Below are 25,717 nucleotides of genomic sequence, written 5' to 3'. Positions count from 1 at the left end.
TATATCACTGGGTGAAAAAGACTGGGCTTATGTGAAATGCTGCCTGGCTCTCCTTGGTCCAGTCAACATCTTATGTGTGTTTTGGAGGGGATTTTTGGTTTCCCCCACTGCTAAGAGCATAGAGCTAACTCACTGAGTTCCTGTGTGCATGGGATACACATGAGGTTTACTCGGTGTGTCACTGGTCATATGCCCCATAGGTGCAGAACTGGTGTGTATTACAGCTGGTCTGTAGCCTGTAATGTCGAGAATGTCTCCAAGTCTTTGGGTACTGTGAGAGTGTCCAGGCAACTGTGTCAGTATCACATTTTTCTGCCAAAATTCTGTCACAGTTTATGAAGTCCTACTGTGCATTAACTTCAGCTAAGATCCACCCTGTTTATTTCAGTGTAACTCAAATTCTTCTTTTTCAAAGTCGGAGATGTGCTACTGTTATTTCCCTTTTATGTGTGGGGAGGCATTTCAGCATAGGTACGTCTAACGTAGCAGAAGTGTTAACAGGACTGTTTTTTCATAGGAGACGTCTGTGTTGTTATTGAGGAGGATGACACTGACATGGCAGTGTGTGGATTTATTTGTGCTGTACTGGGTAACAAGTGATAGTGGTGCAGGAGGCTGCATGTGTGAGGGCTGGAACCTTGCAGTGTTGGTGCAGGCTGCCGAGGCATGATCACCTCATGAAGTCAGCAAGTCTAAGGGGCAGGGTGCTGCAACTGGCTAGGGACAATCCCAGACATGAGTACAGACTGGGAGAAGAAGTCATTTGACAGCAGCCCTGAGGTGAAGGACTTGAAGTTATGATGGATGAAAGCTGGACTCGAGCTGGCAATACCAGAACCAAGCACATCCTGGGCTTCATCCAAAGCAGTGTGGCCAGCAGGTCAAGGTAGGTAATTCTGTTCCTTTACTCTGCCCCTGTCAGACTCCACCTGGAACACTGCATCCAGCTTGGGATCCTCAGCACAAGAAAGACACGGACCTCTTAAAGTCCGTCCAGAGGAAGATCATGAAGATGACTGGAGGGATGGAGTACCTCTGCAATAAAGACAGACTGAGAGCTGGGGTTGTTCAGCCTGGAGAAGAGATGGCTTTCACTAGCTGAAGAGGAAGTTATAAAAAGGAGGAAGAGGGACTTTTTATATGGGCAGATAGTGACAGGAAAAGAGACAATGACTTTAAACTGAAGTAGAGCTTCTCTAGGTTAGATGTTAGGAAGAATTTCTTTGCCCAGAGGCTGGAACAGGTGGCCCAGAGAAACTGTGAATGCCTCATTCCTGAAGATGTTCAAGGCCAGATTGAATGGACAGCTGAGCAACCTGATGTGGTGAATGGCAAGGTTAGTTGAAACTACATGATCTTCAAGGTCCCCTTCAGCGCTAACAAATCTATGATTCCATGATGAGGTTTTTGTTGTGAGGATGCTTGCAGTAAATGTCAAATTGTTTTAGTGCATTTTCCTTTAAACTGAGGGCTGGATCAGTCTTCCATGTACTTTTTGTTGTGCTGTTCTGAATGCTGTAAGCTGTAGCTCTTTGTTTTGACCAGTAGCTGTTAGTCAGCTGGACAGTGCTGATAAACAATTGACAAAGTTTCTCTTTGTAAGGCATCACCCTGAAAACAGTGATTTGGAGAAGCTGTTGCAGACAACAGCTGCAGGGAGGTAACCATTTAAGACACCGGTGTGCATGCCTTGCAGTAGGTGGTTCTGTGGTCCAGCTGGATCTTCCTTGTTCTTCTGGCTTTAACCATTTCATGTTTCTCTGCCCCTCCTGTCCAATTTTGTTTATACAATGCTGCCAAGCTGGCCCATTTCTGCTCCAGCCACTGGGGTTCAATTGGTGGCATGGGCAGTCTGCAGCAAAAGATACAAGAGGCACCAGCCTAAGACAGAGCCAGGAGAAATGTCTGATTGCTAAATGGTCTTCAAGAGTCTTTTAGTGGCATCTGGAACTTGATTTTCTTATTGCCATGCTGTCTTGCTGAAACCATGAGTTGGGTGTCATTCTTCTTTGAAGGCTGTCAGGATCTATGGCCTTTCACTGCGTGTGCAGGTAGTGTGATCAGAGGTTTTTCTGTCACCCTTCAAACTGGCTTGACCCTTTCTAGCTGTGTAAAGGCTACAGTCTGGAAAACCTGAGAAAAAGCCGCAAATATCTTGCATCTGGTTTGTGTGGGCAGCCTTCATCCTTCTGCCTGTACAAGAGAACTGCTCAAGTGCTTAGTAGTTTGACCTCTGAACCACAGACAGATTTCTGTGGTTCAGAGACAATTTCTTTTTGGGCTCCTGCCTTCAGCATCCCTGAAGACTGCTGATAACCCAGACTGGGAGCCTGCTGGGAGAAGAGTCACAGCCAGTGGTCTATTGCTGTTACATTGTTGGTGGCAAAAACTGTGTCCCTCCAGGCTCCTTGTGCAGCTTCACACTGTTAGTGGGAGCCCTCTTCCTCTGAAGGATATTTTTGTTTTTTTAATTGTCAGGAGATGAGTTGTTGAACTCTCTCCCCTGATGTTGTAGCCCTCTTGGAGATTTTTTTGTTTTCTATCAGTGCCCCAGCACCCTGTCCCATGACATTGTCCTATCTTTGGCCTAATCTTCAAGGAAAGAGAAGGTGTTAGTGCTTTCTGGATGTGAATGCAAGTTTGAGACTAGCCATCTTCCATCTTTCTGAAAAAGAAAACACTCTTAATATTGGGGACCTGTTCAGTAACTAAAACTCTGAAATTCTGTGTTCACCCTAATTTCACTAGTGACAAGTCTGATCCAGCTGTCTTTTAAGAGGAAAAAAAGTAAAGTCTATGCAGAACTTACCTTTCTCATAAAATTTCACAGAGCAGAATCCCAGAATAGTTTGGGCTGGAAGTGCCCTTAAGGATTATCTAGCCCAACATCCCACTCCCACACATCCCACACAATAAGCAGGGACATTCTCAACTAGATCAAGTTGCTCAAAGCCCTCTCAACCTGACCTTGAATGTTCCCAGAGATGAGGCATCTACCAGCTCTCTGGACAAGCTGTGCCAGTGTTTTACCACCCCTATCATACCAAATTTCTTCCTTACGCCCAGTTAAAATCTGCCCTCTTCTAGTTAGAAGTGCTACCTCTTGTCCTATAGCAATGGGCCCTGCTTCTTTATTATATGCCCTATTTAAGTATTAGAAAGTGGCAGTATAAGGGTCTCCCTGGAGCCTTCACTTTCCAGGCTGAACAATCCCAAGTGTCTCAGCCTCTCATGGGAGAGGTGCTCCAGCCATGTGATATTTTCTGTGACCCTTCTTTAAGACCTGTTCAAATGTATCCATTCTTTCCTGTGCTCAGGATCTCACAGCTGAATGCTCTGTTCCAGGCAGGGTCTCTGAGAGCAGAGGAAAAGTTAAGAATCACCTCCTTTCTCAGTTTATTGTCCACCAACATTCCCAAGTGCCTCTCAGCAGCGCTGCTCTCTTTCTGTTCACACCTCAGCCTATATTCACTTGGCCATACTGTACAGACTGGAAAGAGAGTGGACTGCAGCATCTTAAGTGGAGTGGATAGACCCCCCTTCTGTGTATAGACATAGCTGTTAGCATGTCTAGATTTTCTGATGGCTGTGGACTTAGAAAAGCCTCTTGACCAAATGGAGATGGCTGCTTTCACTGCTGTGGTATAACTTCTCTGTGCAGTTTTCTCCTTGAAATGCAAAGCCTTGGTGGGACTGAGCACACAGTGTAGCTGCCTTTGCCTCCAGCTGTTGGTGCTCTGGCTTTTCCTGCTTAGCAGGATCTAAGAAACCTGCTCTGGGTAGAGTCAGGAGATGGGAAGATGGAGAGAGTTCTGTTTTGGCAGGTGAGGTTCCTTTAGTTAATTTGTCAGTACTCATTCTACAGTACCAGGAGGATGGAGAAGCAAGATACTGTGTTGTAGGCTGCAGGAATGAGCGAGTGAGAAGTGCTTATGTTGCCCAGGTGCCTTGTGAGCCTCACACAATTCAAGCAAACCTACTATAACCAACCAAATGATTGACAGTTCAAGTATATCACCTAAGTTACCTGTTTTCTTAATAAGTAGCTTGTCTTATTTTCACTTGTCTTGTTACTTTGTTATTTTCTACCAGCATATTTGAAATACAAATGAATAGGAATTCAGATGTGCTGCCTTGAAGTTATAGAGGTCAGATGCTACAAAGACATTTCTTTGGAGTATTTGTACCTATAAAGAGAAGGTGTTCTCATGCAGATAATTCTGGGAATATAAAGTGCAAGGCAATTCACATTGTGTGGAGGCAAACTGCACTTTGTCAAACAGGGTATGTACTGGTATCTCCATTTAAAACAGAAGCACGAATGACTGGTTAGTCGACAAGACCAGAGAAACCTGGAGAGAGAAAAGAGCTGTCAAGTACAAGTCATCTATAAGGATACTCAGCAGGTATCTGGAAAACTTTAACATGGTTTTCATTTCTTTTGGATTTTCTGAAGAGTATTTACCGTGTGGTGTCAAGCACTCTGTAAGCAAGGCCTGAAGTTTCTCACCACAGTGAGAAAGGAGGGTCTTTTTAATGCTCAACTTCTTAAAGATTTCAGACATTTTTCCATTCCTCTCTCACCATTGTTTGAAATGTTTCGGGAAGACGAAAGCTTCTATGACAGCTTTCCTGGTGACATTTAGCAAGCATTGCACAACAGAACTCTAAGCTTAAACTAGGCTTTTTGTCTGAGAGAGCGCACCAATATTACATACAGGTCTTTGCATGTTTCTGCTGAATTGGAAAATAAGCTGGTGAAGTCCATGTACTGCATCCAGCATTCCTTTCAGTGAATAGTCACAGTATTCAGACTGGCCTGTGGTCACAGTTGTAAATGAAAAGCTAAATGCGTCTATGTTGGCAAGCTGCTACAATGGAAAAGTAGCTCAAAGCTGTGTAACAAATGTAAAAGTTGAGTCCCACAAACTTCCAGTAAAATGAAAGTGTGCTTTTAAGTTACTCCTGAAAATAGTGACTCCTCCACCAGCTTGAATGATCCTGTCTGGATAAGCAGTCTGGTGTTTTTGATATAATTTAAGAACACTGTGATAGAAAAAAAAAGTATTTTTCTCCAATCTGTGACTAATTAGCCCGTGGGCATTTTCTGAAAGCTATTGTCTTTTAACTGTCAATGGATCTCTTCAGTGAATGCAAAGGCAGTCCTGCTGAACAAAATAAGCCTGCTTGCACACCAAGGACAAGTTCAGAAGGGAGTGATAAAGCCCCTGAAGGAGAGAGGCAGATTAAACCTGTATTTTGGCTTCTGTTTTGTCAGGCACATGCTATGGAAGAGCAGGCAGAGCAGAGGAAATAACCTACTTAGTTTTGACCAAAATAAAACTTTGTTTTGAAAGAGTTAGATTGACTTAGGCTGAATTGTCTTGGTGCTGATATGCCCTTTAAATCCCACTGATTCATTGTTTGGAAAGTAGAGACTGTTATTGTTGTCTTGCATAACAGCTTTGAAGCTTTGGTTTACTCCTGGCTTCGCTAGATTTCTTGTTTGTTTTCCTCTGTCCGTCTGCAGGCAGTTGTCCTTCCTCCTTCCGTCTTTTAAGCATGCTGCAGTAGCTGTGCCTCCTGCAGTGGCCATCTTTGCCTTTGTGTGCGTGGGGCACTTTTATTAACTAACTGGGGCAAGCTGATTCTTCCACGTTCAGCACTTCTGAACCCATCTTCCTTCCCCGAGCACTCATCAACAGCTTCTCTGCATAAGCCAGTGCTGCAATTTTATGACTACGCATCCTGGCAGAACCGAGGTGGAAGTGATGGCATCTCTTTGAATCATGGCAAACAAACTGGGAATTTTGGAAGCCCTTCCAGATTCTGGAGTAAAGCAGTTTGGTTTGCGCCAGAAAGCAGAGAGCTCTACTATGTTTCAGGGCAACCCTGGGGATAGTGGCTGGACTGGACAAGTATTTACATCTTCTTGAATGAGAGGGACAGTAAAAGAACATCTTGTTTTCTTGTATTCTAGCAGTGATTGACAGTGCTCTTAAAAAAAGCTGTTTTTTCAGTTGCTGAGCACTATCTTGTTTTGTTTGAGGTTTTTTCAGTGAGGGGAGGGGTAAGAATAACTGCTTGAAAGGCTGTAGTGTAGGCAAATTCAAATATTTTCTCTTATTCTGGATTGTTGAATGCCTTATATGAGTTGGTGATGTATGGAACAAAAATTTGTAATAATTGCATCTGTTTAAGAGAAATATTTATACTGCTAGAAGTACTGATGGCTGTCTGTTCAAAGCACTAAACTTTACAGAAAGCCTGGTAATGTTTTACCCGTAATTCATTATTGCATTTTGATAAAAACAAGATGTATGCTACATGGGCAAATTTATAATCTGGTGTACTAACTTGAAGTTAAAAATCCTTGACTTGGGTGAATTGTTATGCTTTAGCAAACTGAAAGTAGTCGTGCTGATATATAGCATGTGAGAATCTGACTCTAACTCTACAGACCGTGTAGTCGGATGTAGCTGTAGTGCACTCCTAACAGTAATGCTCTCTTTACTGGAGCTACTGAAAATGAAAATTACTGGAAGTATTGAAAATAAATTTGATAGTCTCTGCTGCAATGAATTACCCCTCTGGAGTAAATGGCAAGAGCCATTATTCTCTCTGTAGTACCTGTTGCATTTAAAACATAGCCATGCTTGCTGTGAAAGCACAAGGCTTGAACTGCACTGCACATCTCCTGCCCCGAGGAAACTGCTGCCAAACATCACTTGTTGCAGAGGTTGCCGCTCTGTTGCGCCAGGCGAGTGGTAAGGTAAAAAATGCCTATGCTGTCATCTTTCCAAGAGGTCCACTGAATCCAAACCGTTTTCTGGGAAACGAAAACTAAATCCTTTTCTTGGTGCTTGTCACCCTGAGTTTGCAGCCATGACACTGTTGGCTTTTGGAACCATCTGCTATCAGTGCAGGCTCTGGCCAAAGCTACCACAAGGTACATGTCCTTTTGCCACCTGTGGGAAGCTAGACTTCTTGTGTACACCTTCTGGACTTCTTGTGTACCCTTTTGTGGCAGTCAGAGTTTGGGCCAGTTGTGGCTTGCTGCAGTTTCATGACAGCTAAGTCTGAAAATGTGTGGTGGGAAGTCAGTCTTAAGGGGCATGGACCTGTCTTTTCAGAGAATTGTCATTCTTTGATTGGCAAAAAACATTGCTTCTTACAGCTGCTGGAACTTGTTGAGATGAAAAGAGGATGTGACCACAGATGAGTTTCATTTGATGTGTGAAATACAATAAAGGGCTGAAGGTTGTCATATGAAAAAAGGAGGATAGAGATTCTTGGGATGTGGAAATCTACTTGTCAGTGCAGAGACACACTTCAGAGTAGGAGTTAAGTTACACTTCAGATACTTGTTGAGGACTTTGCCCATGTTTCTCCATCCATGTTGTCCATTGCTTCAACTTCTTTTTTGTGAAAAATAACCTCTTTAAGATAATTTATTTAGATACAGAGAACCTATAACACTCTAAGACACCTGTGTTGAAAAAACCCAAATTGTTCAATATTTCATCTAGTAGAAACTTTGTTTTATTTCATCCTATAAAATTTTCTTTAGGAAGATATAAACAACATTCCACTGGCCACCCAAGTCTAGTGTCAGAGCCAGCTGGTAACCATACCACAGCTTTTTCTTAGCCTTGCTTTTCTGAGCATCTTAGTAGAAGACAGATATAAACAAAGATATTGTGCACGGAAGGTTCCCACTGGAACTGAAAGTTGGCATTCACAGAGTGTGAAATGCTAAAATAAAAACACACTGGCTGCGTGGGTCTGGGTGTCAGATAAAAGCGATAGAGGGAAGCAATGAACTCAGTGAAGACTGCAGATGGATTTGTGGCAGTGTGGGGGATTGTGCTACACAACTCTTCCATTAACAGTCCACAGCCTCCTCTACAATGCCAGTAGTGAGCTGAGAGCTCACGCTGACACCAGCTGCTGAGGATTACAGATTACAGAATTATATTCCAGTCTATTATTTTATTGCTTGTTGATTGTAAAGTGATGGTTATGAAGGGGAGGAAAAGTTCTCTTACAAGCTGCTGAGTCTTTAGTCTGCTTTTACAGATAGGCAGGAAAGGATCTTAGAGTTGTAATGCTGCATCCAGGAAAATATGTGCCCATGGTGTAATTGTCAAAGAAAGGCAACTTGAATGCTAGACATTATTAGGAAAAGACTGGGGAGGAGTGGCAGAAAAGCCACCTCTGTGCCACAGCATAAAATGAGCTTGCTGATTCTCTCTGTGCAATGGCTGAGCTGCTGCTGAGTCTGTAGGTGTCTGATGCAGCATTAGATCTTGAACATGACATTTTCCTTTCTCTGTTTTATTTTAGTCCCCTTGTAATTCTTTCATGTAATCTATGTACATTTATAGGGCTTTTTGTAGAGGACTGTAGAGATTTTCCATTTATGTAATACTCCTACATATATCAGGCCATTTGTTCTAGTAAACTCTCCAAGACAGGGACTTCTTCCAAGTCTTACATTTAACAAGATGCCTCAGAGAACTACTGCACTTAATTTAGTTGTATTTATATTCACATTAATAAGCTGTATACATTCTTTAATGCATTGCACTCAAATTTTTCCAGAAATGAAAATTTATTGTAAAAAAAATTGAAAAAATTTATCCTCCCTGGAAAGCAATTTGATAGTTCTTCTTATAAAAATGCAACGTTACACTTCAGTGTTACAGATAAAAGAAAAAAATTAAATAAAACCTAGCATGTTGGAATACAAATATACAAATACATTTCTGTTTGAAAAACACCAGGACTGAATTATGGTGAGTATTTTCCAAAGAGGAAACAAAAGTAATTTTTAATACCTTCTAGACATTTTCTCAGAGCTGAGTGGTCTTTTCAAAAGTGGGAGAAGATTGTGTTGTATCTGATATTTCATGAGCAATTCTCACCCAGAATTCTCACCATTTGCAAGGGACACCAATACACGGCTAGAGTCCGTACAGGGCATAATTCATTATTTTCTTCTTCCTAGTTTTGGATTCTGCTTTGAAGTTTGTCTTGAGGACAGAGAGAAAAATGCTTATATGGAAAAAGTGTGACATGTTGGAGGGTATAAATAGCCATCCTTTTTTTAAGGAGTGTTACACAGCTCATGAGTTACAGTGATTCCCAGCTTTTATGTCCTGCCTTGCTGGGGAGGCCTGGAGAGAGATGTTTTCTATTTCTTTTCAAGTGTATGTTGGAAAGGTGCTGGCTCTACCTTCCACGAGTTGCCATAGGTACACATGGCCTTTATGTTTATTAAAACACCACGTCAAACAGAATGTGGTAGGAAAAGTGGCCCAGGAAGGGATGGCTTATGGGCAGAGCCTCCTGTAAAGCCATATCTTGTGCTCCGTGTGGACAGGGAGCAGCACTGTGATGCCCAATGGCCAGGTGGCTTCTTGTTGAGCATTGGCAAAACCTAATTTTTCACAAGAAGGAAGTGATTTATAACTGAAGAGCAGAAGGCCTCAAGGTAAACTTGTCAAATATGTTTGGTGCAGTATGCCTGACCAGATGCTGAAGAGAGACCTCATAAAGCCTCCTAAACCATTAAGTAAATGTTTTGTACAGTGTCTGAAAGCTGCAATTGAATGGCTTTCTTTTGACTTAGACAACCCATAGATGTGTCTGCTTGTAGCTCATCACTGAGTTTGTATGGATCAAGAAATCTTCATTCTTTAAAAAGATCCACCTGTCCTTTTCCTTTAAATGCTTTTTCCTCAGAATTTTGCATTTCATCTACTGAAACATCACACACAGAGTCTTCTGGCTTGTTTTTCCTAATAAAAGGTCACCCCTTAAAACCCATGAAACCCCTCCTAGCTGTCAGAACTTATGACTTAATTAAGCCTCTCTGGGACTATTGATATGAATGTAGGATTCTGCCACCTCTCCTTCCCCCAAATATTGTTAATGCTTCAGTTTGCTGCCATTTTGGGTTTATTTCTTTCTGTGTGGAATGTGCAAAATAAAAACAAATTGGTGACTTGTAGGAGTAATTTCACCTGCTGAGGAATGTGACAAGCAGAGGAGGAGTTGTGTGAATAGCTCCTGAAAAACATGTGAAAATCTTTCACTGAGAATGTTACCTTCTAAGTTTGGGCGTTACTTATCTCCTGCTGTTTGTCTCGTGATATTTCTTAATTTGATTATTTGCAAATGCTTCAATTTTCTGGCTGACATTTTAGGAAACTTAATTATTTTCTGTATTGTCTTCTTCTGTATGCATTCAAACAATTAAAAACTTTATGCACCTTCCTATTTTGCTCCTCATCTGGAACGTTAATTTAGTTGGGTTTTACTGATTCTCTGAAGTTGCTGACCTAGTATGCTTTTCTGTGTCATGAGATGTTTCCTTATCTGAACCATACTGTCTTTATGCAGGACCATGTTTGCTGGATTAGTCAGTGCAAAGAGAAAATTGTGGTACTGACTGACTTGGGTTGTGGTATGTGTACTGACTTGGGTTGTCTAAATAAGAGCACCTCTCAAGGTCCATGGGAGGAGCATCTCTTCCATGAGCTGGTTGTCTGAATTCCCTGAGGTGTTTGGGTAGGGCTCCGTTGATTTGTGCATTGTTTGTGTGCACTTAAATTTAATAGCCACTTAGAGAGGGTGGTCTTGCAGACTTGAGTTGCCTGCTGCATCTTGAAGATCAGAAAATTCCTGTGATCAATCTGCACCACCATGCTCTCTGCTTTCCTTTCTAGCCAGCCTGCCTCTGAATGTGTCATTTCACTGAATTTCATTAGTCACTGCTGATTCCTCTTTGGCTAGCTCTCACTTCTTTATGCAATTCTTGACATCTGCCTATTTATATTTGAAGCTTCATACTCTGTTTTTCATGGGTCAGAGCTATGAGAACCTTTGTCATGACGCTTCTGCCTTTGGAGGGCATTTCCACTCACCTAGCCAGGTCAGATAAACTTTGGGCACCACTCTGAGACAGTGACAAGGTCACCTGAACATTGAGGTGGCTGAGGCAGATGTCTTCAGGGTATGAGTGACAAATTTCAGACTACAGGTGGTAATGGGCAGGTGGCCTTTGACCCATTTCTCTTGAAGCTTCTACAGACCTGCTCTCACCACAAGCAGGTGGCCTTCCTAAGAGCATCAGTAGAAATACTGCTGACACCTAAGGAAGGAGCAAGTTTAATTATGTTGTCATTATATTACCACTATGTCCATGTTGAGAAAACACGTATCAGTGATGAGGATTCACCAGTTCTCTGTGTGGACTCATACCTGTTTTCTGGAGCAGGAGATTCATCTTTCTTCTGCCTGGATAATGACTTTGCTTTCTTTGGTCTCCTTTGCACTGGTAGGCTGTGTGCTCCTCCCCACCATGGAGATCACCTTCAAACCTGTTAAGCAACTGCATTTGCAGCTGCAAGAATCCATTTCATCATCCTTTCTTTGTCTGTTTCCTTCCCTGATCTGCCCTCTTTGGTTGGAAACAGCCATAAACCTTAGAGATGCACATAACTCTTCATAGCTCCCAGCAGAATATTTGGTTCTGCTCCTTTCCATTTTATTTCATCAGTGCAATAATCATTCTGGGTTCAACCATGGATGATGAATAACACATTTGAACACAGTAGTGACTTGCAGTGCTTCTTTTTCTGACTTGCAGATTAATGAAAAAAAAAAAAAGCTTACTGCTCATATTAAGATGGATGCCAAGAGGAGAGGTGTCATCCTTTTTGTGATACCAGAAGGAAAACTTAGTTTGTGTGGGCAGGGCAATAAGCTGTTTAGAGAAGTGGACCTGGATTTTAATGCTTCAGTTGGCCTGGAAGGAGAAGTGTGCAATCAAAACTCAATGAGCTGGAGAAAGGGGAGGAGAGGAAATTGCTTTTGGTGGCAATAGCGCATACAGTCAGTGGCAACAGTGGACTGCAGGTGGGAAGTTTGAAGCACTTGGGGTGTTGTCAGATACTTGGGAAACTTAGGAAGTGGTACGCTGTGCTTAGGAAAAGCAGGGAGAAGAAAACCCCCCGTGTACAGCAACAGTTGCCGCTGGCAAGTGATCTTCCCTGGCACTGGGAGGGATCTGAGCTTCCACTCAAAGGGGTCAGGAGCTGAGCATCTGCACAGGGCTTCACGCTTGAACTGGTGGAGAGTAATTCTGAAAGAAATTACTCTAAATCCATAGCTGCATGGCTTATTAGTTCCTAATCAATCAGAGGTGGTAGGAGTGAAATAAAGAATCCCTTGTTTTCTTCACACAGCTTAATGTAATGCAAATTCATGGTAAGAAGCTGTGAAAAATATCCTCTCCATGACAAGTGGAGCTGTCCTGCTTGAAAGTGTGCTTTGTGGAGCTTGGATGGAATTATAAACCTGTAAGAAAAGAAATAGTTAGTTACTCTTGACTTTCAAAGCTGCCTATAATTGGCAACCTTCACCCATTACACTCAGTTTGTAACAATAGTTTGTTTTCTCACATTTATGTCACAGGCACTAGCTTGTAGAATAATTCACTTGCAAACATGTCCTTCTGCTTTGGCTACATCAAAGACTGTTTTGGACTGTTTAAAACTTTTCTTGAAATTTAAGAACTCATTTTGATGCTCATGGAGAGAGACAGTGTGGGAGGACATGACTTGCATTAGGCTTTTACCATTCTGGGATAAGCTGTTCTTCCTTTTCCATTGCCAGCATCTTAGTAGCAAAACAACTTGGAGTTCATGCACTGCTCAAGGTGTGACAGTTGTGTACATTCTCAAACCTAGAGGATAGCAAATGTGTTTAAAAAGATGTATTCCTACTTGGATTTGACTCCATTTTTGGTTTTGTTTGATTGTCTTTCTTAAAGTCCCATGCTTGTGAAGAGTTGCTCATGGTTCTTTTTTTATTTCCACAGTTTGCAACTTCATGTCTCATGAAAAGTGCCTCAAGAATGTCAAGATACCATGCTCCTGTATTGCTCCCAGCCTTGTAAGGGTGAGTAAGAGTCATTGGCTTGTCTCCTTCTTAGGGTAATACCACACATTTATCACCAATTAACATGGTGCCGTAGTAGCAGTGGGGTTTTTTCATATCATAATGCAAAAATTGTATTAGTCATCACAGAAGCTTTTATAGCTGCTCGCAGGCAGCTACACTTCCTTTGAGAAGTCTGCTATGAGCAACTGTAGATACTCTGTCTTTGAAGACCAGTTATTTGCATTCTTTAAATGTTACTAGATGTTCTTACTGTGTGTCATTACCTGGAAGTTTCGCAATAAAGTACTTGCTTTTTCAGATGGCTTGTGACCTTCTCCCACAAGACTTTATGTGTAAGAGATTGATTCAAAGGGTGTGAAACATGAATCAAATTTGTAGAATATAATAGGATGCGACTAAGGTACTAAGAAGCTAAACTGAAGAGAAAACTAAATGTGTTATCCACTTGGGAAAGGATGACAGAAGAGGAACAGAAGGAGAGAAGGACATGAGAAATTTTCTAGAGAAGTAGTAAAACTCTACAAATACCTTAAGGAGCCAGAGGCAAAAGTCAAATGAGACATGGCTGTAAAGTCATGTTCATTACAGACCTTGCTGAGTCAAAGCACATTTATGGAAATCCATTGTGTAGACCTGTGAAGGGGAACTGATTCCCTTCTTTCTGTCATACAATATTTTACCAGTTTCTTTTTGTTGTGGAAGCCTGTGTAGGGGGTGAGATTTGGAAGTTTGAAAACAGTATGCAATCTGAGTTACAGGGATTGGATAAAGAGAAATTATCCATTTGTTTTTCTTCAGGATGCTTTATCTAGGTGATAAAGCTGCTAGGCTGTGCCAACGCAAGGCTTTGCTTCTTCTCTTTCTTGCTTTTCCTCTTTCCTTACATAGCTTTCATCTTGAGAGGTGTCAAAAAGGTGACTGTTACCTAGAAACTTGCCAGTGAAGCAGCAAGAAAAGTAAGTCTTAGAACCCATGGTAAAGGGACATGTAGGTAGTGAGAAGTGCATTTACTGAGAATTAGCATCTTCTGCTGTTTCGGTATGTTGGCAATCAGGCATTGTAGCAAAAGGAATAGTGAATCAGATTATATAGGTGTCTACAAGGCCTTTAGGAGGAGGCAAAAATCCAGCTGGAAAATAGTAATTTAATTCAGAGTGTGGGCGTCGTACATACTTATGACGGCTTCTTTTCTGGATTTGTTCTAAATTTAATTCATTGTTCAAAATAGTATTTATTCCTTTGCTTTTATATGGTAAAAATCCTCAATTTAAACTTACTAATGTTCCCATTTGCATCAGTTACAGACGTCAGTGTAATTTTTTTCTCTCTTGTCAGTCCCTGTAATCTATCTGCCCCAAAATTTTTATCTTGTGATTTATCTGTAAACAATAAACACAAATTGTTCTGCACAGCGAGGATAGTTATTTGGTGGCGTTGCCAGTCTTTGAAACTGTTTGCAGTTCAGTGTTGCTGTGTTTAACTCGAAGAGTCTTCTGTGCTTTCTGTCTTGAGCTGTAATGATTTTATTTTGAAAACTCTGGATTGTACTGTTCGTTCTGGACAGTCATGTCCTCCTTGACGTGGTCATCCAAGTTGCATTAATCCTGATCAGCTGTACAAGTGAAGGCTGCCATATGGGAGACGTCGTTTTGCATGCAGGCTCTGTCAAAGCAAATACCAGACTTGGCATTTGCGTAAAAAATATAACAGAGTGAAAAACAAATGACAGCCATTTATACAATTTGTGGAAAGTTTATTTTCTTAATCTCTCCTTTCAGATTATTTATTTATTAAAAGGTCTGACGTAGGAGGGAATACTGCTGGGATTTTTTTTCTGATAGTTCTTTCAGCTATGTCAATATTCAGTGTATTACAGAGATGAGACTTTTTTTTTTGCTTGCCTGGATTTCATCTAGAGAAGATGGCAATTGTTAAAGCTCATCAGAATGTGTGTCATTTGATACTAAGTCAACCCATCAGAGAATAATTTTTCAGCAGATGTTTGGTGGAAACTTTTATTCCTGACAGTAGGGTTTCCTTCTCAGGGTCAAGTAAAGGCCCACAGAGTCACAAGCATGCCACAATTGCATCCAGCCTCATATCATTCTTAAGGCTGTCCTATGAATGTTTTTCTCTATTGTAAATCATTATCACCTGCATTTAGTATTCCAGAGTGGATCCAGGTCATGATGTTTCTAAACAAGCCTTTGTGGATCAGCCTTCTGAAAAGTTTGCAGGGCATATGATTTTTTCCAATGGTAAGGTCTCAGCAACTTTTTCAAATTCAAACTCCCTCTTTGCTACATTCCCATAAGTATTTACCTACTTTGCAGTATACATTTTTTAAAAAAGGGTGGAGAAAGGGAGGACAAAAAATAGTCCACACCCAAACACCAACACAAAACAAAATAACAGTAAAAACAAAACTTTTTTGTTTTGTTTTCCCTTGTTAGGTTGGAATTGAAGCTCTATTACAGCTTCTTAGAAGTGTGTGTGTATTTTGTATATAGCTGTTCTTGGAAAACTAAATTGCAATGAGACCACATGAAGAATAGTTTAGTGATGTTCAGCATTTGCTATGCTTATTTTTCCTTGTTGGTGTGTTGTTGCATTGCTCTAATGGTTGCTAAACATTTCCATTTTAAGAAGGTTTTGAAGTCTACTCACGAGACTTTGTTGTGTGCTGTTATTCTTAAAGCCAGGTTGTCTAGAATGGAAAAATGCTAGTCTAGGTTATCAGCCTCTGAATCTTTGTGTTCTAAAAATAAAACTTTCCTTTGTAAGGAAAGCTGCTGCATTCGTGGACTGGGGTAAGGAATGGGAAGGCTGTGGTGCTTCCAGGGGTCTCTGCTTTTGTAATTGTCTGCTGACCTGAGTTTCTCCGTCTGGATGCTGCGTTAAGCTGTGTGCAACCCAAATAATGGTTATTTGGGTCAGTAAAAACAATCTGAAAGTAGATCTTTCTGGGGGGGGCCCATAGTAATGGAATGAGGGGTAATGGTTTTAACCTAAAAGGGGATGCATTCTGACAAGATTTAAGGAAAACATTTTACAATAAGGGTGGTGAAGTACTGTCACATGCTGCTCAGAGACGTGGTAGATGCCCCATCTTCAAGACCAGGTTGGACAGGGCTCTGAGTAACCTGACCTAGTTAAAGGTGTCCCTGCTCACTGCATGGAAATTTGGACTAGGTGACCTTTAAAGGTTCCCTTCCAACCCAAGCTGTTCTGTGACTGTGATTTTATCTGGGCCCTTGCTGGGTAGCACTGACCTTCTCTCAAGAGGTCTTTCTCCAGTTCCCCATCACCTGACCCATGCTTGTGTTGCTTCAGCAAGGCAATTGCTTGGAGACAGTCACATGGCATAATTTAGAATCCAAATGAGGATTTAAACTGCTTGCTGGTTATCTTGGCACTGCACCAAGGTTTTCTCCCTTTTCTCTCTGAAGGAGAACCTCAGAGCTTAAGGGAAGGAAGGGCTAGCTCCTCCTAGTTTGCAAACTCAGGAGAGTTTATTATGCTCTCTGGAAACTTGATCTGAACTCCAGATGAGCTCTGCAGCTGTATCAGTGACTCTTCAGTTTCAGAAGCATTATGGAATGGCACTGTGTTTGTTTTAATTCTTAATCTTTGTCTTGATAAGAAGACATGGATGTTGATTTCCTCTGTAGTAATAAAAGCAAGGAGTGAATGATTTTTGCATGTTATTTTTTCTTTACAGTACAAAAAATACTAGGCTAAGCAACTCTTAATTGCACTGGAAAGCTTTTACACAGGTCTTACTTTTGAGTAGAAGTATCATGTCATTCTGGTTTGAAATAGCATGGGGTGCATTATCCATTGCAAAGGGTCCTTGAGACCTTGGAGTGTATAAGGCCAAATGTCATGTCACAGAGATCTGCAGGATGGAAGAAAAATAATCCTGGATACAGTGAGATAGCATATAGATGTGTGCATCATTCCCTTACATTAGCCCCAATTAAAATTTGATAATTAAGTATTTGATTTTGTCTCTCCTGTCCTATTATGTGTTGAGACACCATTTAGCTTTGTGTTCTTACTTTGTTTCAGAGTACCATATGGAATGCATACTTACATTGCCTTTAAACACCAGCCAGTAAATCAGGTGATCAGAACAAGTGAAGAGTAGTTGATAGGTACTGTCCCTGAAATGCCAAACCAACATAGCACACAGTGTATTCAAGTTGCAGAAATATTTTGCTACTAAATAAGAGGTTTTAAACAAAGTGCTATTGGATTACTGAGCAATAAGGAAGTAATTGAATAGATATCAATAAGGGCAAAAGTTGAATCACAAAGTTGTTGGCTTCTCTCAGAGAGGGCATAGTCTAGGCCTGGGCAGAACAGTCATGGGGTGGAGTGGGGTGTGTTCACCATATCTACCTCCCTGGGGCAAAGGTTTACAGTATTGGAGTGAATCTCAGAAATTTTAGCTAGGGAAGTGCTTCTACACTTAAACATCCATGTTTTTGTTTCAGAAACGCAGTTTTAGTTTTTATCAGGAAATTTTTTTGGCCTTATGTTGAGGGCATTCTTTGAGAATGACCCTGTGTGACTGCCTGTGTGGGTGTCTGATGAAGATGGTTGCTTCCAAGCTGCTTGTGCTTATCCTTAAAATGCAACAGTGTTTTTGAACTGCAAGCTAGTGATCTTAAGTTAAATTCCTTTTACTTAACTCTTGAAGGCTGTTATTGAGAGTTTTAGAATGCTCCTTTCTGTCTGCCCTTTCCTTCTTGGAAGCTGTTCAGCCCCACACTACCTTAGGTCCTGCCACCCTGGTTTCTTCATCTCGCTGGTATTTTTTACAAAGTCATGCCAAGTGCAAGTCAGCCTGATGTGATGGAGAAGGAGATGCATGGGCAAAATAATATCTGGATGTAGGCCTAGGAAAAGTTTTTAGTAGGTAGCTCCATTTTAAGACTGCCCAAGACAGCAGCTGCCACACTGGGATTTGATATATCTGTATTTTTCTCATTGCCCTTTGCACCTGGAAGTCTTTGCCTCATGAGTCAAGATGAAGCTTTCTTCTGCCTGAGCTGGTAGAAAAGAAGTTGCTGCTGGGTGAAAAACAGGCCTTCCTGGAGCTGTATTTTCTCCCCTGCTGCTGAGGCATCCTGAAGGCTGCAGACCAGTAAGACAGCCTGGCCTGACTCTATACACAAATCAGAGGAACTGGAGGGTAGCTGTGTCACTCTGCACACAGTGACTCCACCTTAGTGGAAGAGTACCTGAATTCATTACATACTGTTGGTCACATGCTTGATATCCTGTGACATTTCAGGGTGAGGAACAATTTAAAAGGCACAATCAAAAGAAAGCAATTCTGTACTTTGTATTTCTTCCTAAGTGTGCATTTTAAAAGCAGTTTGTTGATGGTTTGTTTTTTTGTTGTTGTTAATGCAGAATTGCTATGCACTTACACAGATTGCACTAAAGGAGGTAGAATCTTAGGTTTCTATAGGATCAAAATTTATTACAGGCTGATAGGATCATTTGCAGATCTGTATTACATGCTCTAATGCTTTGCATTCCTTAACAGATGGCAGGAAATAGAACAGGAACTAGGAGTATCTTGTCCCTAAGTGCAGAGTCATTCTGGAGATCATACTGGAGTGCTACCATTATACTTACTGTTGATATGCTTCTGATCAATATTGTAAGGGCACTTAGATGTCATTTAATGGTATTACTAGAAGAAATTTTCTGTGGTTTTCATAAGGTAATTTAAGTAGATGGATTGGAAAAGCAGTTTTAAACTCTCATGAATTTTTAACATTTTCTCTGTAGGCCACCTTATGCTTCTGTACTTTGCTGTACTTACAGAGGTAGATATAAACTAGGTAATAACTTGTAATGTTCTGTATTCTTTGATGGTGTCTCACTGGCTTTTCTAGTCTGAGTTTCAAATATCTATCTATATCTATCTATCTATATCTATCTATCTATCTATCTATCTATCTATTAGGTGCTTGGAACTTTGGTTCAGCAACCAAAATGTGTTGGGAGAAACATTATGCAATTGATGCATTTCTTATGTTGTACTTGCTCTTTTACCTTTTCTTTCTTTCCATCTTACTCCCATCCCATTTTCCATCAGGCTCTACATTGCTTTTATACCTGTCATTTTCCAAAGCATGTTAGAAAGACCACTCATGATAAACAAAGTTTCTTTGGCTTGATTTGTATGAAAGAAGTGAAAGCAACTTTTTTCCCCTTTCTTTTCCCCTTCTCCACCCCCACTTAACATTTCAATGACCAAGTTGTTCCCTCATGTTTGACAGTGACTTGAGACTTCAGACAATTGTCACCATGGTCTGAACAGCTGAAGAATTTAGACTTGGTCTCCTTCCTTCGAGTATTCTAGATAAGTACAGTCAGACCCTGAATAAGTTTGCCTTCTGTCAAAGTCCTTTCTCACAATTTTTCAGAAAATAAACATTTTTTTCCACATGTTCTTTTTTTTTAGCAGAACCTCTCTGTGACAATAATGAACGTCCTGCATTTCTAAGCTAGGCTTAAGATAAAATAGCCAGATTCATGGTCAGAAAGAGTCCCCTGTGTTTCAAATGTGGGTTGTTGAGGGGGTTGGATGCTCCTGCTGGGTGTCCAGAGCAGTTTGTTCACACCCTGGAGCTAAAGGAGGCCTGCCCTGCGTCTGAATTCTTCTCTCTTGGGTACTGCATGGTGCTTGAGGCTGTGGCAGGGGTAGGGCACTTAAAGATGACACTTGAAACCTGAAGACAGGTTGGGATGTACAGAAAAGCTTGCCTGAAGAAATCCCACCAGGGCTTTTCAGTACTCCTTGCAGTTGCAGTGTCTGGGTCAGGTTATGCTCACATAGCCATTTCTTACCAGCTTTCTGCACATGAATTCATTGTGCAGGATGAATTTTGTGCAAGTGGCCTTCTCCCAGCAAACTTTTTTTTCTTGGAGTGGCTAGAGTGAGCTGCAGCTCTGGCACTTTACCTCCACAGTAACTGAGCCCACGTAACTTGCATGTTACTGTACAGAGAGGTTTGTTTCTTCCTTCTCTTGAAGTAGCAGGGTGGGCAGGGATTATGAGCCCTAAACTTAATCTGGGCTTTAAATTTATCTTAATAGTATGATTAAAGCTTCTTAGGCTTTCCAGCATAATTTACCCCCACCAAGGATATATATTCTTTTTGTAAACATACATTATATGGCTTGAGTATTCTGATTTTTAAAAAAATTGTATAAGCCAACTGTGAACTTTGTCAGAGACGGAGGGCTGCAGAGAATGAAATTTCAGTTTGGTCTGGTTGGAGTAGGGTATGGACCTGAAAAGAACTGTTTGGCTGTATTTTTTAATCCCCAACTTGTACATCAAGTTAAAACTTGAAGCTTTCAGAGGCAATGCTGTTATATATCGTATTGGAGATACTGGTATGGAGTCTTTTTCATAGGCTGGCTGCCAGCCCAGTTTTGTGGGGAGCATGAGATCAGAATGGGCAGTTTCCTGGTCAGTCAGGGACCAAGGATTCCTCATGGTCTGCTGGGGCAGTGAGCTGGTGACTCTGTTTCACAGGTCGCCTGCTTTGCACTATCCTGTTCACGTTTAGTAATGCAAATGTATTTCATACCTCTCTTTGTCCTCTTTTATCTCCCAAAGCTTAATTCTGAGGACCACTGAGGAACCACATACTTTGCAGTTTGGGGCTTACTGATTTTTCTTGATTAAACTTCCAGCATTGTTCTTTTCTCTTTGTGTTGCATCTGGCAAAACTTTATCTCACTTCTTTCATTGTTCATGTTTGAATAACAGGATTGTTTGATGTAACTGTTCCCATACTTTCTGAGACAGAAAATTATTGTGGGAATTCGATGCTTATAACTGGAAGCAACTCCTTGAGTCATCAAATTCTGTGTTCGCAGTACTTGTCAGATTTGCTGCTGATAGTTCTCAGGAAAACCTCAATATACAAGGAAAATAATTCAAATCCTGATGAATAATTGAAGGATGTTTTACCAGTATATCTGAGAGGATAAGCTACTGTCTGTGACTACATGTATCTGAAGTCTTTATTTCCAAAGTTTTACTGGGAATGATTAATTTCATTTGACACCTAAATAATAATTGGGCGGCTTTTACCAGAAATACAACCACAAGATAAACTTGATGTGTAAAACTTCACTGTAGTGAGAAGGGCATGTGAAATGCATCATACTAAATACCTAAATCACGGCAAACTTTTGTGGAACTCATTTGGATTCCAGGACTTTAAACATGCAGTTATGTTCTTTCCTTCTAATGTAAATTTCACTTTAGCAGAGCTGTGCATCTCGTAGGAAGAGTAGTCTCTAGAAAATGTATTAACCTTAAGTATGTTTCTTATTCTTTACTTTGCTTCATCTGTTGTTACTTTGGTGCTATCACTTCCCATCTTCATTATTAATCAAGAATTAATAATTAATAAAATCAATTAAGCAAGAAAAAAACAATTTAAGGTAAGTGAATAATAAGAAATACATTTGCCAAAACTGTTGGTACAGGCAGCTCTTGTAAGAGAAAATCGTAGTCTGTCATTTTCAACCTACAGTCAAGAGGAAACTCAATCTACATGTACTTCGTGAGCTGGATATCAGTCAGTCTTTGAAGCTTTGGATAAGGCAGGAGGAGACCAACCAATCCCTTTGGTCAACCAGTGGCCAGGCTATATTTGGAGAGGAAGTGAAAGGCGTGTGGAGAGCACTGAACTGTGGCAGCACTGAGATGTTAAAAGTTATCTTGTGCATGTCTTTAGGGTATTTTGTTCACCTGTGCAGTAATTACTCTTTAATTGTCCTTGATTCAATTAAGAATGCTTAGAAGAACAGCTGTGATTACAGGTATGTCCCAAAGGAAGCCTTTGGATTCATGTTGTTGTGAATCATCAAGAAACTAATCAGCTTAAAAGTATCTACAATACATATTAATTCCCAAGAATTTTTAAAAGTTACATTTAAGTATTTAACGTATATTTCTAAGTATGATTACTTTTTAAAGGATGTTTCATCTGTCTATTTATTCTTGCCCTTAGTTAAGTTTACGTTGTATATACTGCCCTGTTGTCACAAGATAAAGCGGCTTCTATGAATTTTAACTGACACTTTGGAAGTTGAAATTGATGATGTCTTATGCATTCTTTGCTGGCAGGTTCCAGTTGCACACTGTTTTGGGCCCCCGGGACTTTACAAAAGAAAGTTTTGTGCTGTGTGCAGGAAGTCCCTGGAGTCGCTTGCCTTTCGATGTGAAGGTAACTTAAACCCTACTTGTAGGCCATCTGTGTGCCACCCAGTAACCCACAGTTTCCTTACACTGCATACCTCGCGTGCTTGAAAAATTTTGGTTTGTTTATTATCCATTCATTGGTCGTGGGAAGGTGTACTTCAAACTAAGGAATAATAGATCAACCACCTTCCATAAACTGCAAATTTTGTCAAACCTCTACGCTCTTTTCACCTTTCCACCAATTTACTTTGAGCAAGTCTGTGGTGGTGTGCAATGAATCCCTGCCTGAGATGGACAAAGAATGAGGAGCTGTTTTGGTGAAAGACATGTCCTATTGCAGTAATTTATTTCTGTTTCCAGTGGAAACTTTTGATACAGAGAATTATCAGGTATGCGTATTTCTAGAAAAGAATGTAGAATTTCCTGTGTTACTTGTCTCAGATATCTGTTACTTGTCATGAGGATGAGATACCTTCAATGGAAAGATATTTGAAAATATTGTTTGTGAAAATAGTACTGGTCTGAGTGTTCTGAAATGGATTCTCTGAAAAAACAGTAATTAAAGAAATCACCCAACTACCCCATTTTTTAATTTGAAATACATGGTGGCATGAGTACATGACTGATTTTGATGTAGGACAGCTCTTCAGTTCTCCCTCATCTTAAATGTCTATTAGTTGTTCAGTTGAGTCGTGAGATTAAATAGAATTTACTGTTTTATAGGAATATTACCTCTGAACTCTTTTAAAAAAAGTCTAATAAATGAAAAATCAATTTTTCAGGGAATTGAGTTGCTTCCAAAATCACTGTTTTGCTAAAGACAATGTCTTATTAAATACGATTTTTCTATGTGTATGTGTAGGAGAAGCAATTCTCTTTGATCACAGCATTTAGACTCGGAATGGCTGAGTATTTCTGTTTCTGCTTTTGTCCGTTGAGTTGCATAATGGAGCCAAACTGTGGGAGTGACTATACTAAGTGACATATTCCCACTCTGACTAGTGGGAACATGTCACTTAATACAGTCCCCACGTGACCAGGACGGTTGGTAGGATGTTCTGTGAGCTACAGATAGCACAGGGAATTTTCTAGTGGTCTGTCTTAGTAAGACTCAGAACTTGTGTGCCATTAGATAAACATAGAAATTTGAAAATAGTTGTCACTAGTTATACCCTCTTCACTATTGCAAATAGCTTTAGTTTAGTGATCCAATTTAGTTAAAGCTTTCTAAATTTTGCTTTCATATTCTTACTCTATTAATTCTATGCTGCCAAGCACACACAGCCACTCACTGCCTGCCCCACCTGTGGCATCAGAGAATTGGAAGACAGTGTAATATGGAAAGCAAAACCCATACACACACAGAGGCAGAGAAAAATGAAGAAGTCATTCCCAGCTTCCCACGGGCAGGCAGGTGTTTCTCATCTCCAGGACAGCAGGACTCCCTCACACATAACAGTGACTTGGGAGGACAAATGCCATCACTCCAAATGTTCCCCATTCCTCCTTCTTGTGCCCAGCTTTAAATACTGAGCAAGATATCGATGGTTTGGAATGTCCCTTTGGCCAGTTTGGGTCACCTGTCCTGGCTGTGTCTCCTCTCAACCTCCCCCAACTTCCTTCCCAGCGTGGTAGTACAAAAAGCAGGAAAGGCCTTGACTCTGTGTAAGCCCTGCTCCAAGAATAACTAAAACATCTCTATATTATCAACCCTCTGTGCAGCACTAACCCAAAACACAGCCCCATTTTAGCCACTGTGAAAAAAATTCACTCTACCCCAGTCAAATCCAGCACACAAGTGCAAAGGGATGCTTTTTTCAGATGTTTCTGTTTAAGTGTTTGTAAATATGAAGCACATGAAATCACATGTTGTAGTTAGGTATTACACATGCACAGAATTTTTTTAATGGTTTGTTGAAGGTTTTCCTCACAGGGATTTTATGGTTTTACTGTGTGGTGTGATTTGTTCCGTGCCCTTTTTCTGAATACCAGTAAGTCTACCATTTGTTTCTCTGCTAATTTTTAAAAATGTATCTTAAAAAGGGCAGCTGAAGTTCACAAAATGCACAAGAGTCTTCCTTTATTCTTCAAAAATGCTTGTGGAATTTGTTTTAGAAGTTTTGTGTTTTAAGCTATCAAACTTTTCAATTCAGATGGAGATATTGAACTTTCTTCCTTTTTTTTTGTTTGTATCTAATGACTTGGCTTAATACTGCAAATCTAGTCTTGTTTATGTTGTTCATGTCTGATACTAAAATTAAGAACTTTTTCTGGACTCTGCCATAATTAAGATAAAAACACGGATTAAGATGGAGTTGCCTTGTCTAAACAAAGGATTGACATCATTAAATGTATTTCTAACATAATCACTTTTTTCAAGTGATTTTAATCACTTGATTTACACTGTTTATATATTAAAATAGAAGAAACTTTATTGAAAGGAAGTAAAAGGTTTTTACTTAAGGATTTACATAAATCTTGTGGGTGCACAGTAGGGGACCTGTTCTCAAAAATGAGCATGCATGTGTATTAATCCATACTGAAATAAATATATACATGCCATTGGTAAAAATGACAATAATTTGACTTCAATCTGGTGATAGTTACTGATTGCTTTGCATAGCTCTTTTTGCTACCAGACTTCAGTGGTGTCAGTTGAACCTGGACTCATGATGATGAGAGTTGCTGTTCCTTTTATTTCCAGGAAGAAGGGATGGAAAGTAAAAAAATAGAAATTGGAGTAATCCAAACATTTTTTTGGTGCCGAATTCTTTACAAAAGTTCCTTAATAATCATTGAGCAAGAGCAGCAGATTTGCTGGACAAGGATGCAGTTAACATTTTAAAGGCTCTTCTCTCAAGTTTATGCATCTGAAATTAATCAGGTTGGGTTTTTTGGCAATCATAAAGAACCTTCATAATTAGCTTGAGCAGAAGATTGTCATTCTGTTATGAGTTAAAGAATAATGCTGATTATGGAATGGCTGATAAAGATGAAATTTATTTTTGTAGGACCTCTAATTTAATGTTTACATTCAAAAACATTGTCTTTCCTACACCAGGATAGTCAGTTTATGGGATTAAGTCCCTAGGACACTCCCACCATTTATGTGAACATATTTCTTACCAATTCTGGGCTAAGGTTGGTGCTAGAAGCAGCAGATGTGAATTAAACAGAAGGTAAAAGCCCCCTCTGTGTTCTTACAAGGTATAGCAAAGGGCAGTGCATGCCTGTATTGGCAGAATTCACAATAACAACCCCAATGCTTTTGTAAATTCCTTGAAGCTGCAACACTGTCTATGGACACTTTGAACATTAGCAAGAGTATTACTCCAAGCATCTAGTTTGCCTGGTTAGTTGAACTGGCAAAAATGGAAAATATTCCTGCTACATCTATAAAGAGGGAGAAATGTGAGTGGAGGAGGGACTGTGCCACAGCTCAGAGAGAAGCTCTTGAGTGCGGTGAAGACACTGAGCATGGGGAGCTGTGTGTGT

General features: G+C 40.4%; 1 protein-coding gene across 1 annotated transcript in view; it reads left to right on the top strand.

The window, feature by feature from the left end:
- Nucleotides 1-25,717, top strand: part of DGKQ (diacylglycerol kinase theta) — an 88,567-nt gene that overhangs the window by 10,092 nt on the left and 52,758 nt on the right. The window contains exons 2-3 of the mRNA XM_064403677.1: nt 12,890-12,969; nt 22,148-22,247. Of these exons, the coding sequence (XP_064259747.1) occupies nt 12,890-12,969; nt 22,148-22,247 (180 nt within the window). The remainder of the gene's footprint in view (nt 1-12,889; nt 12,970-22,147; nt 22,248-25,717) is intronic.

The sequence above is a fragment of the Passer domesticus genome, chromosome Z (assembly GCF_036417665.1).
Source record: "Passer domesticus isolate bPasDom1 chromosome Z, bPasDom1.hap1, whole genome shotgun sequence".
In the NCBI taxonomy this organism is placed as follows: Eukaryota; Metazoa; Chordata; class Aves; order Passeriformes; family Passeridae; genus Passer; species Passer domesticus.
The sequence above is the reverse complement of the archived record's forward strand: the minus strand, read 5'-3'. Positions and strand labels throughout refer to the sequence as shown.